Genomic DNA, 15,316 nt, shown 5'->3' with positions numbered 1-15,316 from the left:
AAACGAAAGCTATCCCACTTGAATAGACTACTAGTGCTGTGTAGGTTTATGTCCCTAGGGTCCCATCCCGTTCTTTCTTGATTAGTACACCCAGGAACTGGTAATAATTAAACTCTGATATAAATCTCAGGCCCACTCTATTGATTTTGAGTTCCCAGACAAATCCAAAAAATTGTTCACTCGTCCTTGACTAGATGACAAAAATGTCATCAATATATCTATACCATACCCCAATATATGGATGTCACCACTTATTATTCTTAATGATATTGTGGTTTCCTTTCACCAGCTATGTGTGCCACGGCAAATTTTGGTCACGCCCCTGGCTACACCCCAATCCATGCCCATTTACCATTATCTTCTCCCCCCATAGGAAGAGTTGTCAGAGGGGCGTTGGTAGTGAGGAAAATTCAGCAGACGCCTGAGACTGCAGGGTGTAGACCCAAATCCAGGACTGTCCACTGTATCCGGGACAGAGATAAGCAGATGGATTCCTGGGTCTCTGATCCAGCGTCCAGGTCAGTGCCACCTGGTGGGTGGATGAGAGGCCTGGAGTCTTTTATCTTCCGGGGCAGCGCGACGTCATCTGTGTGTCTGCAGATGTCCGCACCAAACTACACAAGAACACTTTTCTTCCCCTTATTTGATGCGTTTTGGTGCAGATGTGAAGCCGTGGTTTTAAGGTGCTTTCTATAGGACAGAAAAGCTTTGATTTTGAAGTTAACGAAGTATCTGCATTTTTTAGGCTCCACATAGAAGCGTCTGAAGAGCGAGATGAGCGAGTGTGTATTGTTAACCCTTTCGGCAAGCACGCTCGGCATTAATCTTAGTGCCGCCACACACATGCAATGGCTTAAATGTAGATGCCAAACACGCTGAAAATACTCCGCAAGCACCCGAGCGTGCTTGCCGAAAGGGTTAACAATACACCCTCATCACTACTCTGCGGTTTTGGTGCATTTTCTCTATATACTTCTTCTGAAAAAAAAGAATGAAGAAAAAAAACTCAGCTGCATATTTAAGCGCAGAATCAAAGCTTTTCTGTACTATTAAAAAGCATTGAAAACTCTACTTCATATCCGCCCCAAAATCACATCAAATAAGCAGGAAAACGCATAATAGAAACGCAGCAAACACCAATAATCAGAGAAGATTGTTATTGCGCCATTTATCGATCCCCATAAATAATCTGATCGCTGTGTAGCGCGGGTCATCACGATTACAGGGACACCAAATATGTCCATGTTATGTGCTGATTTGTGATGTTCATTATTTTTTACAAAACTCATTAAAAATGTAAATTTTTATTTAATTATCAAGTGTTTTTCTTTATTATTATCTCGGGCAGGTGCGGTCACAGGAGAATGAAGAGGCGTGTACAATGTGTGTATAGAAATCCATTCATTGTACACAGCAGAGTATTTCTATCCTGGGCAGATCCTGCAGCACAGATTATTATTATTTATTATTATAGCGCCATTTATTCCATGGCGCTTTACATGTGAAAAAGGGGTATAATACAAGAACAATTACAATAATCTTGAACACAATGTGACAGCGACTGGTACAGGAGGAGCGAGGACCCTGCCTGCCCTGATCTCAATATAGCTGGTGGCTCAGCAGGATAAGGGTCTGCTGTGTCTGTAATGTTTTGAGGTTGAGGGTTCAACACCAGGGACTCACAGGAAAAAAATAATTTGTAATTGCTCATAAATTTACCACTTTTCATTTATAGGACCAAAATAATCATTTTCTTCTGCTCAGTATACAGGCACCATAAAAATACTGCTATACACAATGTATTTCTATGGGCTTATATGAGCTGCTTCTGGATGCATTGACTGCATTGTAAAGTCAAGTTAACGAAATCCTCCTATGTTCACCATTGGGGGCTGTAGCTCAATGGTTAGAGCCTCCACCTCTGGATACTGAGTTCCTGGTTGGAGTTGCGGGCAGGTGTGGTCACAGGAGAATGAAGAGGCGTGTACTGAGTAATATAATTTAACTTATTCACTGACACCCTCCCCCCATACCCCCACTGAGCAGGAGGAGCTACAGCCCAACATCGGAGCGGTGAGTATAAGAAGAAGAAGCCGGGAGAACAGCTGAGCCGTGACGGGACAGTCCCGCAGGAGAACAGCTGAGCCGTGACGGGACAGTCCCGCAGGAGAACAGCTGAGCCGTGACGGGACAGTCCTGCAGGAGAACAGCTGAGCCGTGACGGGACAGTCCCGCAGGAGAACAGCTGAGCCGTGACAGGACAGTCCTGCAGGAGAACAGCTGAGCCGTGACGGGACAGTCCTGCAGGAGAACAGCTGAGCCGTGACGGGACAGTCCTGCAGGAGAACAGCTGAGCCGTGACGGGACAGTCCCGCAGAAGACAGGACGGTTGGGAGCTGAGTAAGGCCTGCTCCCCTACATGCTCGAGGAATAAAAAAGAATATATCCAGCTCACTCATCACTGATGAAGTCCAACAGTAGTGCCCAGGCTGAAAGCTTGTATCAGCCACAAGTTATTAGAGCAAAAAGAGGCAGGTGAATAATCCAGCACCAGTCACGTGGAAAAATCTGAAAAATAAATAAAAATGACCTTTATTCTAAATGGAATTGCAATTCTAGGAATAAGAACTTTATTGGTTCAAAACGAGTCAGTTGAATGCATCTGAATCAGCGCTTGTTTGTAGAACATGAATTTTTAATCCATTTGGAATAAAGGTTGTTTTTATATACATGCTCGAGGGTCTACATGTAGGGGAGCAGGCAAAGGGAAAACCATTTCCAGAGGGATTATTGCAACTGTAAAATCTCAGGTGGTACTGTGGGAGCATTATACTGTGTGGGGGGCATCATACATCCTGCATAATGGGCATAATGGGGGCATCATACATCCTGCATAAGGGGCATAATGGGGGCATTACACTGTGTGGGGGCATCATACATACTGCATAAGGGGCATAATGGGAGCATTATACTGTGTGGGGGGCATCATATATCCTGCATAATGGGCATAATGGGGGCATTACACTGTGTGGGGGCATCAAACATCCTGCATAAGGGGCATAATGGGGGCATTACACTGTGTGCGGGGCATCATACATCCTGCATAAGGGGCATAATGGGGGCATTACACTGTGGGGGCATCATACATCCTGCATAAGGGGCATAATGGGGGCATTACACTGTGGGGGCATCATACATCCTGCATAAGGTGCATAATGGGGGCATTACACTGTAGGGGCATCATACATACTGCATAAGGGGCATAATGGGAGCATTATACTGTGTGGGGGGCATCATACATCCTGCATAAGGGGCATAATGGGAGCATTACCCTGTGTGGGGGCATCATACATACTGCATAAGGGGCATAATGGGGGCATTACACTGTGTGGGGGTATCATACATACTGCATAAGGGGCATAATGGGGGCATTACACTGTAGGGGCATCATACATACTGCATAATGGGGGCATTACACTGTGTGGGGGCATCATACATCCTGCATAAGGGGCATAATGGGGGCATTACACTGTGGGGGCATCATACATCCTGCATAAGGTGCATAATGGGGGCATTACACTGTAGGGGCATCATACATACTGCATAAGGGGCACAATGGGAGCATTATACTGTGTGGGGGGCATCATACATCCTGCATAAGGGGCATAATGGGAGCATTACCCTGTGTGGGGGCATCATACATACTGCATAAGGGGCATAATGGGGGCATTACACTGTGTGGGGGCATCATACATACTGCATAAGGGGCATAATGGGGGCATCATACATCCTGCATAAGGGGCATAATGGGAGCATTATACTGTGTGGGGGGCATCATACATCCTGCATAATGGGCATAATGGGGGCATTACACTGTAGGGGCATCATACATACTGCATAAGGGGCATAATGGGAGCATTATACTGTGTGGGGGGCATCATACATCCTGCATAATGGGGGCATTACACTGTGTGGGGGCATCATGCATCGTGCATAATGGGGGCATTACACTGTGTGGGGGGCATCATACATCCTGCATAAGGGACATAATGGGGGCATTACATTGTGTGGGGGCATCATACATCCTGCATAAGGGGCATAATGGGGGCATCATACATCCTGCATAAGGGGCATAATGGGGGCATTACACTGTGTGGGGGGCATCATACATCCTGCATAAGGGGCATAATGGGGGCATTACACTGTGTGGGGGCATCATACATACTGCATAAGGGGCATAATGGGAGCATTATACTGTGTGGGGGCATCATATATCCTGCATAATGGGCATAATGGCGGCATTACACTGTGTGGGGGCATCATACATCCTGCATAAGGGGCATAATGGGGGCATTACACTGTGTGTGGGGCATCATACATCCTGCATAAGGGGCACAATGGGGGCATTACACTGTGGGGGCATCATACATCCTGCATAAGGTGCATAATGGGGGCATTACACTGTAGGGGCATCATACATACTGCATAAGGGGCATAATGGGAGCATTATACTGTGTGGGGGGCATCATACATCCTGCATAAGGGGCATAATGGGAGCATTACCCTGTGTGGGGGCATCATACATACTGCATAAGGGGCATAATGGGGGCATTACACTGTGTTTGGGTATCATACATACTGCATAAGGGCAAGACAAAAATATATCTCATACCCTACCATAATTATATATAAATGTAAAGCAAAGTTGCATAATAAATATAGGGTACTTAGTGAACTATTTTTGATCAAAAAAAGTATACAAGCCGTCCCTTGCTTCTTTTTTGCTAGTGTGAACATGCCTCTGTTTCTTGTATGTCTACCATCTTAGACCTCTGTTCACATTGTCCGGTTTTTTTACTTGTTTGCATTCTGTGCAATTTAAGGGTGTGGCATGCCCTTTGTTGAGCTGATTGGTATATATGTAGCTTACCACGGGCCTAGGTGGTCTGGAGTTGGGACCCGGTCCTATTTGTCTACCCTTTTATATGCATTATTTCAACTTTGATATACAGTAAGGTTTTTAATATAGGCAGTATAGGTACCGTCCCAATTTAGGGTCACCTTGCCGCTGGTGGGACGGCTTGTATACTTTTTTTGATCAAAAATAGTTCACTAAGTACCCTATATTTATTATGCAACTTTGCTTTACATTTATATATAATTATGGTAGGGTATGAGATATATTTTTGTCTTGCTTCTTTTTTGCTAGTGTGAACATGCCTCTGTTTCTTGTATGTCTGCCATCTTAGACCTCAGTTCACATTGTCTGGTTTTTTGACTTGTTTGCATTCTGTGCAATTTAAGGGTGTGGCATGCCCTTTGTTGAGCTGATTGGTATATATGTAGCTTACCACGGGCCTAGGTGGTCTGGAGTTGGGACCCGGTCCTATTTGTCTACCCTTTTATATGCATTATTTCAACTTTGATATATAGTAAGGTTTTTAATATAGGCAGTATAGGTACCGTCCCAATTTAGGGTCACCTTGCCGCTGGTGGGACGGCTTGTATACTTTTTTTGATCAAAAATAGTTCACTAAGTACCCTATATTTATTATGCAACTTTGCTTTACATTTATATATAATTATGGTAGGGTATGAGATATATTTTTGTCTTGCTTCTTTTTTGCTAGTGTGAACATGCCTCTGTTTCTTGTATGTCTGCCATCTTAGACCTCAGTTCACATTGTCTGGTTTTTTGACTTGTTTGCATTCTGTGCAATTTAAGGGTGTGGCATGCCCTTTGTTGAGCTGATTGGTATATATGTAGCTTACCACGGGCCTAGGTGGTCTGGAGTTGGGACCCGGTCCTATTTGTCTACCCTTTTATATGCATTATTTCAACTTTGATATACAGTAAGGTTTTTTATATAGGCAGTATAGGTACCGTCCCAATTTAGGGTCACCTTGCCGCTGGTGGGACGGCTTGTATACTTTTTTTGATCAAAAATAGTTCACTAAGTACCCTATATTTATTATGCAACTTTGCTTTACATTTATATATAATTATGGTAGGGTATGAGATATATTTTTGTCTTGCTTCTTTTTTGCTAGTGTGAACATGCCTCTGTTTCTTGTATGTCTGCCATCTTAGACCTCAGTTCACATTGTCTGATACTGCATAAGGGGCATAATGGGGGCATTACACTGTGTGGGGGCATCATGCATCCTGCATAATGGGCATAATGGGGGCATTACACTGTGTGGGGGCATCATGCATCCTGCATAATGGGGGCATTACACTGTGTGGGGGGCATCATACATCCTGCATAAGGGACATAATGGGGGTATTACATTGTGTGGGGGCATCATACATCCTGCATAAGGGGCATAATGGGGGCATCATACATCCTGCATAAGGGGCATAATGGGGGCATTACACTGTGTGGAGGCATCATACATCCTGCATAAGGGGTATAATGGGGGCATTACACTGTGTGGGGGCATCATACATCCTGCATAAGGGGTATAATGGGGGCATTACACTGTGTGGGGGCATCATACATCCTGCATAAGGGGCATAATGGGGGCATTACACTGTGTGGGGGCATCATACATCCTGCATAAGGGGCATAATGGGGGCATTACACTGTGTGGAGGCATCATACATACTGCATAAGGGGCATAATGGGGGCATTACACTGTGGGGGGCATCATACATACTGCATAAGGGGTATAATGGGGGCATTACACTGTGTGGGGGCATCATACATACTGCATAAGGGGCATAATGGGGGCATTACACATCCTGCATAAGGGGCATAATGGGGGCATTACACTGTGTGGGGGCATCATACATCCTGCATAAGGGGCATAATGGGGGCATTACACTGTGTGGGGGCATCATACATCCTGCATAAGGGGCATAATGGGGGCATTACACTGTGTGAGGGCATCATACATCCTGTATAAGGGGCATAATGGGGGCATTACACTGTGTGGGGGCATCATACATCCTGCATAAGGGGCATAATGGGGGCATTACACTGTGGGGGCATCATACATCCTGCATAAGGGGCATAATGGGGGCATTACACTGTGTGGGGGCATCATACATCCTGCATAAGGGGCATAATGGGGGCATTACACTGTGGGAGCAGTAAAGGGGTCCTGTACTATGAGAACAATACGTTTCCCCCCTTCCTGTCTCCATAGTTGGGTCGTATGTATCTATTACAGGAAACAGAACAAAAACCTTATGATTCTTATAAAGGGGCAACACAAGACCCCAAAAGAGTCCCCGTGCTGAAGGGGTTAATACCCCCTGCGCCCAGTAATGGGGTCTCCACACACCTCCACCTGCAGAGCCGCCACCACATATATGGCTGCTCTGTGCGCACAGGAGCTGTGATGAGGTCACAGGAGGGGAGGAGTCAGGGGTCACATGATCAGGGGCCTCAGTGGATGCAGGACTCTGCTGTGCTGGTTGTCATGGTGCTGGATGAGCTGAAGTTTATGTGTGGGGTCAGGAGGGGTTTACAGTGTGGATGTAGCAGAGCCGCGTGTGTACGAGGTGTACGGAGCGGAGCCGCGTGTGTACGAGGTGTACGGAGCGGAGCCGCGCGTGTAGGAGGTGTGCGGAGCGGAGCCGCGCGTGTAGGAGGTGTGCGGAGCGGAGCCGCGCGTGTAGGAGGTGTGCGGAGCGGAGCCGCGCGTGTAGGAGGTGTGCGGAGCTGAGCCGCGCGTGTAGGAGGTGAGCGGAGCAGAGCCGCGCGTGTAGGAGGTGTGCGGAGCAGAGCCGCGCGTGTAGGAGGTGTACGGAGCAGAGCCGCGCGTGTAGGAGGTGTACGGAGCAGAGCCGCGCGTGTAGGAGGTGTACGGAGCGGAGCCGCGCGTGTACGAGGTGTACGGAGCGGAGCCGCGCGTGTACGAGGTGTACGGAGCGGAGCCGCGCGTGTACGAGGTGTACGGAGCGGAGCCGCGCGTGTACGAGGGGTACGGAGCGGAGCCGCGCGTGTACGAGGGGTACGGAGCGGAGCCGCGCGTGTACGAGGTGTACGGAGCTGAGCCGCGCGTGTACGAGGTGTGCGGAGCTGAGCCGCGCGTGTAGGAGGTGAGCGGAGCAGAGCCGCGCGTGTACGGAGCAGAGCCGCGCGTGTACGAGATGTACGGAGCAGAGCCGCGCGTGTACGAGGTGTACGGAGCAGAGCCGCGCGTGTACGAGGTGTACGGAGCGGAGCCGCACGTGTACGAGGTGTACGGAGCGGAGCCGCGCGTGTACGAGGTGTACGGAGCGGAGCCGCGCGTGTACGAGGTGTACGGAGCGGAGCCGCGCGTGTACGAGGTGTACGGAGCGGAGCCGCGCGTGTACGAGGTGTACGGAGCGGAGCCGCGCGTGTACGAGGGGTACGGAGCGGAGCCGCGCGTGTACGAGGGGTACGGAGCGGAGCCGCGCGTGTACGAGGTGTACGGAGCTGAGCCGCGCGTGTACGAGGTGTGCGGAGCTGAGCCGCGCGTGTACGGAGCAGAGCCGCGCGTGTACGGAGCAGAGCCGCGCGTGTACGAGATGTACGGAGCAGAGCCGCGCGTGTACGAGGTGTACGGAGCAGAGCCGCGCGTGTACGAGGTGTACGGAGCGGAGCCGCACGTGTACGAGGTGTACGGAGCGGAGCCGCGCGTGTACGAGGTGTACGGAGCGGAGCCGTGCGTGTACGAGGTGTACGGAGCGGAGCCGCGCGTGTACGAGGTGTACGGAGCGGAGCCGCGCGTGTAGGAGGTGAGCGGAGCGGAGCCGCGCGTGTAGGAGGTGTGCGGAGCGGAGCCGCGCGTGTAGGAGGTGTGCGGAGCGGAGCCGCGCGTGTAGGAGGTGTGCGGAGCGGAGCCGCGCGTGTAGGAGGTGTGCGGAGCGGAGCCGCGCGTGTAGGAGGTGAGCGGAGCTGAGCCGCGCGTGTAGGAGGTGAGCGGAGTAGAGCCGCGCGTGTAGGAGGTGAGCGGAGCAGAGCCGCGCGTGTAGGAGGTGAGCGGAGCAGAGCCGCGCGTGTAGGAGGTGTACGGAGCAGAGCCGCGCGTGTAGGAGGTGTACGGAGCAGAGCCGCGCGTGTAGGAGGTGTACGGAGCAGAGCCGCGCGTGTACGAGGTGTACAGAGCAGAGCCGTGTGTGTACGGAGCAGAGCCGCGTGTGTACGAGGGGTACGGAGCGGAGCCGCGCGTGTACGAGGGGTACGGAGCGGAGCCGCGCGTGTACGAGGGGTACGGAGCGGAGCCGCGCGTGTACGAGGGGTACGGAGCGGAGCCGCGCGTGTACGAGGTGTACGGAGCTGAGCCGCGCGTGTACGAGGTGTACGGAGCTGAGCCGCGCGTGTAGGAGGTGAGCGGAGCAGAGCCGCGCGTGTACGAGGGGTACGGAGCAGAGCCGCGCGTGTACGACGTGTACGGAGCAGAGCCGCGCGTGTACGAGATGTACGGAGCAGAGCCGCGCGTGTACGAGGTGTACGGAGCAGAGCCGCGCGTGTACGAGGTGTACGGAGCAGAGCCGCGCGTGTACGAGGTGTACGGAGCAGAGCCGCGCGTGTACGAGGTGTACGGAGCAGAGCCGCGCGTGTACGAGGTGTACGGAGCAGAGCCGCGCGTGTACGAGGTGTACGGAGCAGAGCCGCGCGTGTACGAGGTGTACGGAGCAGAGCCGCGCGTGTACGAGGTGTGCGGAGCAGAGCCGCGCGTGTACGAGGTGTGCGGAGCAGAGCCGCGCGTGTAGGAGGTGAGCGGAGCAGAGCCGCGTGTGTACGAGGTGTATGGAGCAGAGCCGCGCGTGTACGAGGTGTACGGAGCAGAGCCGTGTGTGTACGGAGCAGAGCCGCGTGTGTACGAGGTGTATGGAGCGGAGCCGCGCGTGTACGAGGGGTACGGAGCAGAGCCGCGCGTGTACGAGGGGTACGGAGCAGAGCCGCGCTAGTACGAGGTGTACGGAGCAGAGCCGCGCGTGTACGAGGTGTACGGAGCAGAGCCGCGCGTGTACGAGGTGTACGGAGCAGAGCCGCGCGTGTACGAGGTGTACGGAGCAGAGCCGCGCGTGTACGAGGTGTACGGAGCAGAGCCTTGTGTGTACGAGGTGTGCGGAGCCGCGCGTGTACGAGGGGTACGGAGCAGAGCCGCGCGTGTACGAGGGGTACGGAGCAGAGCCGCGCGTGTACGAGGGGTACGGAGCGGAGCCGCGCGTGTACGAGGGGTACGGAGCGGAGCCGCGCGTGTGCGAGGTGTACGGAGCGGAGCCGCGCGTGTGCGAGGTGTACGGAGCGGAGCCGCGCGTGTACGAAGTGTACGGAGCGGAGCCGCGCGTGTACGAGGTGTACGGAGCGGAGCCGCGTGTGTACGAGGTGTAGGGAGCGGAGCCGTGTGTGTACAGAGCTGTGTGTGTGCGGAGCGGAGCCGTGTATGTACGGAGCGAAGCCGTGTTTATGGAGCCGCGTGTGTATGCTGTATACCCCCCAGGTTCGGTCGGAAACACCGCGGCACTTTATCAGATGTAGAAGAACTGACTCTGGACACTCGGTAAAACTGCGCTCGGACGTCTCCTGTTTCTCGCACAGATATTGATAACATAAGATGGAGTCAGACGAACCCTCCTACAAAACCTGATAACAAAGTCATTACTACAGGACTGGATGAGAAAGGGATTTATTCTACAAGAAACGCTGGGGCCACAAATGAGAAAATCCGGGCCCCGTGGCTGGATACTCCGGACCCCCAGCGTGTTAGGACCAGACGGGGTCTTTGTCCCTGGAGCTTCTCTGCTTGGTATAATGAGACTCTGATCTTGTTCTTATAAAGAGATTTTGAATAAAATAGAAGCTGCCTGAACTATGGAGATAGCTCTATTTTTCTGTATAATACACAGGAAATACAGGTGCATCTCACTAAATTAGAATATCATCAAAAAGTTAATTTATTTCAGTTCTTGAATACAAAAAATGAAACTCATATATTATATAGAGTCATTACACACAGAGTGATCTATTTCAAGTGTTTATTTCTGCTAATGTTGATGATTATGGCTTACAGCCAATGAAAATACAACGGCATGAAATCTGGAAGCCATAGACATCACCAAACGCTGGATTTCCTCCTTTGTGAGGCTTTGCCGGCTTTCCTGCAGTGACTTCAGTTGTTGCTTGTTTGTGGGTCTTTCTCCCTTATGTTTTGTCTTCAGTCTGTGAAATGCAGCTCAATGCGGTTGAGATCTGGTGACTGACGTGGCCATTGCAGAATATTCCACTGCTTTGCTTTAAAAAAACCTCCTGGATTGATTTTGCACTATAGTTTGGATCATTGTCCAGCTGTACTGCGAAGAGCCATCCAATCAACCTTACTGCATTTGGTTGAACCTGAGGATAAAGTATCACCCTGTACACTTAAGAATTGGTCTCTGGAAAAGATGCATCTTTCACCAAGATGGGGTCTTGACCATTGATCAGGTGCAGTGTTGGCTTAGGTATATTGATGACATATTTTTTATATGGCAGGGAACTGAATCGGAATTGGCATCTTTTATGGAACTGAACAAAAATCCCTATAATATAAGATTGACATAAAAGGCACATCAGGGAAAGACTGAATTTTTGGACATCCTATTGGAAGTAGATAATGATGGTATGATTCAGGCGGATGTATTTAGGAAGGAAACTTCCATTAATGCCTTATTACATGCATCGTCAGCTCATATTCATCATACCATCAAGACCGTCCCAGTTGGACATTTTCTCATGTTGAAGTGAATCTGCTCTACCAATGGGAGATTCGAACAACAAGCCAAAGATCATAAATATAGCTTTAGGTCTAGAGGATAAAACAATCACACTCATCATCCATCAAAAATGGATATATACGAGTAAAAAATAAACAAGACAAACATTATTGTTTAAGTCTGAAGGTCCTTCCGATTCTCACTCCAAGGTGAGATTCATTTTAACATATAATAACCAATGGAATAAAGTTCACAATAGTATTCCAAAACATTGGTCTATATTGATGAGGGATCGTACTCTGGCTGTAAAATTACCAAATGCACTCTTATTTACGGCGAAAAAGGGCAAGAATCTGAGGGACATTCTAGTGGATAGCCACTATGTAGCGAAAATAAAAAATCCTTTAAATCCAGACAATAAAAAATCCAAATGGGGATGCTATCCATGTGGCGATTGCCTGGCGTGCAAAAATAAAAACTTTGTTAGAAGTACATCTTTCAAATCTGCAAATGTGAAGAGAAAATTTGACATCATACATTACATGTCATGCAGCAGTACTCTTGTGTGTATTCTATGCTACATGTCCTTGCTCAAGGATTTACGTCGGACTAACTACCAGACAGCTTCTTGTGCGTGTTCGCGAACAAGTCCGAGATATAATAAATGCTCAGAAAGTGAAAAATATTTCCACGTTAAAAACATCGACAAGACATTTTCGGGCCTTTCATGGCTGTGATCCAAAATTTTTACAGATTAGATGTCTTGACCGTCTTCACTGTGGTATCAGAGGAGGAGAGTTAAAGCGTTCATTAGCACAGATGGATTGTGAATAGTGATGGGCGAGAACTAAAATGCTCAGGTACTCGTTGCTCGGGTCGAGCACGTTGGAATACTTGGGTGCTCGACACATGCATACAGTGCTGAAAAGACATGGGAACAGCATGGGGAAGAGCTCTGGAAGTATCTCTGACTCCCAGGTCACTGCCTAAAAGTGTGCCCATCATAAGTGATCCTTGGCGCATGCGAAGATGCCTCCCTCCATGCACCTGTCGTTGCAGACTTGCAACAATCACCGTCCACATCCCAGTGCAGCGTTCAGTTGTCCCTACCCCATTCCTTGGAATGCAAGCGCAAGTATGCAGCCAGCCACCCACCAACCCACAGGCTGCAATACTATACTTCCAAATTTTTCACAGCTGCTTGCACTTGAAATGTGGCCTTTTAGGCTCGTGGAGGCGGAAGCTGTCCACAATCTTATGTCTAGGCGGCGACTGGGTATCCATACTCGGTCCCCAGCCGCCACTATTTGTCCCGGTGTCGTCTCCGCCTTCCACAAGCACGGGTCCCACAACATTACCCGTGCCCTCCCCAGTACACTTAGTAGGAAGGACCGCCTAACCACAAACACGTGGACAGGTGAATGTGGCCAGGGACGGTACGGAGCCAGTCCACAGCTTTTTTGCTGAGTTGTATTTCATCACAGCCATATTCTTTAGCTTGGTGAAAGGACTTGGGAAACCATATCTACCCAGCTGTCATTTCTCCCAGGAAGTCCTCTAAAGCTGCTTTCACTTGAAATGTGGCCTTTTAGGCTCGTGGAGGCGGAAGCTTTTCATAACTTCATGCCGGCGGCGGCTGGATGTCCATACTCGTTCCCCAGCCGCCACAGTTTCTCCTGGTATCGTCTCCGCCTTCCACAAGCAAGGGTCCCACAACATTACCCGTGCCCTACCCAGTGCACTTACTGGGAAGGACCGCCTAACCACAAACACGTGGACAGGTGAATGTGGCCAGGGACGGTACGGAGCCAGTCCACAGCTTTTTTTACTGAGAGTTGTATTTTGCCACAGCCATATTCTTTAGCTCGGTGAAAGGACTGGCATATAGGGAAACCGTATCTACTCTGGGTGTTATTTCTCCCAGGAAGTCCTCTAAAGCAGCTTGTTGCAGAAGCAATGGCAGCCCGTCCAACATCAACTCGCACTTCTCGGTGGTGCTTTGACAAATAAACATCTTTCTTTGGGCATTTAATTTCATGACTACAGAATTGGACAATGGCCTGATCGGCAATGCTGTTTGAGAAATAACATGCATAAGCATGTCCGATCCACATTAAAAAAACGATCCACATTAAAAAAAATGTCCGATCCACATTAAAAAAAACAGCCATAGAGTGTCCGGGAATCTTCCCCACACTTTTCTTAGCCAGGGCAGCTTCTCGGCAGGGTTTGACAGACCCACCAGAAAACCGGAGACTCCTTCGGTGGGCCCTGGCTTCTCCTTCAGGAGAGTTCATAGTGCCGAGGTGAAGCCATGATGATGATAGAGAACACCATCTGCTTAGTTTTCTGTTACTTGGAATGCAAGCGCAATTATGCAGCCAGCCACCCACTCACAGTCTGCAATACTAAACTGACAGATTTCTGGGCAGCTGCTTGCACTTGAAATGTGGCTTTTTAGGCTCGTGGAGGCGGAAGCTTTTCACAACCTCATGCCTCGTGTCCATACTCGGTCCCCAGCCGTCACTATTTCTCCCGGTGTTGTCTCCGCCTTCTACAAGCGCGGGTCCCTGAACATTACTACTGGTACTTTTCTGTGGGAATTTGCTTGCCTCCTACCAGCCTGGAATATTTCCAGTAAACTATGGTACGACGCCATGGTATTTGCACTGCCCCCAGTATCAGTAGCGAAGACATCCCCAATTTCCTTCTCAGGAATTTTATTTGGTAGACTGAGTGGATGCCCAAATACATTAGTTTCTCACAAAGGAGCAGAAGATAGAGTGGCAGTAGGTGCAAGTTTCTCTGGCCTGTTAGATATTAGAGGGTGAACAGCAGCACATTGGATCAACATCTGCAAGGACTTTGTATGTTCTCCCCATGTTTGCATGGGTTTCCACCTCAGTAAAAAAGCAGCCATAGTGTCCGGGAACCTTCCCACACACTTTTCTTAGCCAGGACTGTTTCTCGGCAGGGTTGGACGGTCGCACCAGAGAATCCTCTGGTGTGCCCTGGTTTCTACTTCAGGAGAGTTCATGATAGCGCTAACTTTGCAGCTGCTATGGGGCTCTTGAGCGGGGGAGAAAGGTTAGCCCTCAGAAACAAATCCTCTGGTGGGCACAATGTTTTTCAATCTGAAACAGCTTCTCAGTGGGAGTTATATGTCACCACAGCCATATTCTTTAGCTCGGTGAAAGGACTGGCATAGAGGGAAACCATATCTACTCCGACCATGCCTGGCTGTATGTTCAGCGGTGAGAGCCACAGATCAAGCTGCTGTGTTACAGCTTTCAGCAACTCTGCAGCGCTGGGCGGTTTGTCATCTAAGCATTAAGCATGTTATCTTCAGCACAGCCTGTTGCCATTTGGCCAAGGCAGTGCTGCAGTGCTTTCAGCTTGTTGTGACTGATGTGGTCATTTCAGAGATGAAGGAGGAGGTGCAGGAGCTGAACAATGTGATTACATTGAGGTTACATTGGAGACTCTGTTTTTATACTAAAGAAAGATCCTACTGTTTGTTTGTTTTTTACGTTATTTTTTAAGGCAAATGCATTTACCGGGAAATGTCATTTTAACATTTTACAACCTTATCTGGCAATGTGATCTGTGACACATCATCAGACGCATCCTGTTTCATTG

At 49.6% G+C, this 15,316-nt stretch overlaps 1 protein-coding gene across 1 annotated transcript in view; it reads right to left on the bottom strand.

Moving 5' to 3' along the window:
• Positions 1-15,316, bottom strand: part of LOC141222889 (uncharacterized) — a 71,753-nt gene that overhangs the window by 24,468 nt on the left and 31,969 nt on the right. The window contains exon 8 of the mRNA XM_073666722.1: positions 1,557-1,561. Within this exon, the coding sequence (XP_073522823.1) occupies positions 1,557-1,561 (5 nt within the window). The remainder of the gene's footprint in view (positions 1-1,556; positions 1,562-15,316) is intronic.

The sequence above is a fragment of the Phyllobates terribilis genome, unplaced genomic scaffold (assembly GCF_046119375.1).
Source record: "Phyllobates terribilis strain yellow unplaced genomic scaffold, ASM4611937v1 Scaffold_364__1_contigs__length_1914224, whole genome shotgun sequence".
Lineage (NCBI taxonomy): Eukaryota > Metazoa > Chordata > Amphibia > Anura > Dendrobatidae > Phyllobates > Phyllobates terribilis.
The sequence above is the reverse complement of the archived record's forward strand: the minus strand, read 5'-3'. Positions and strand labels throughout refer to the sequence as shown.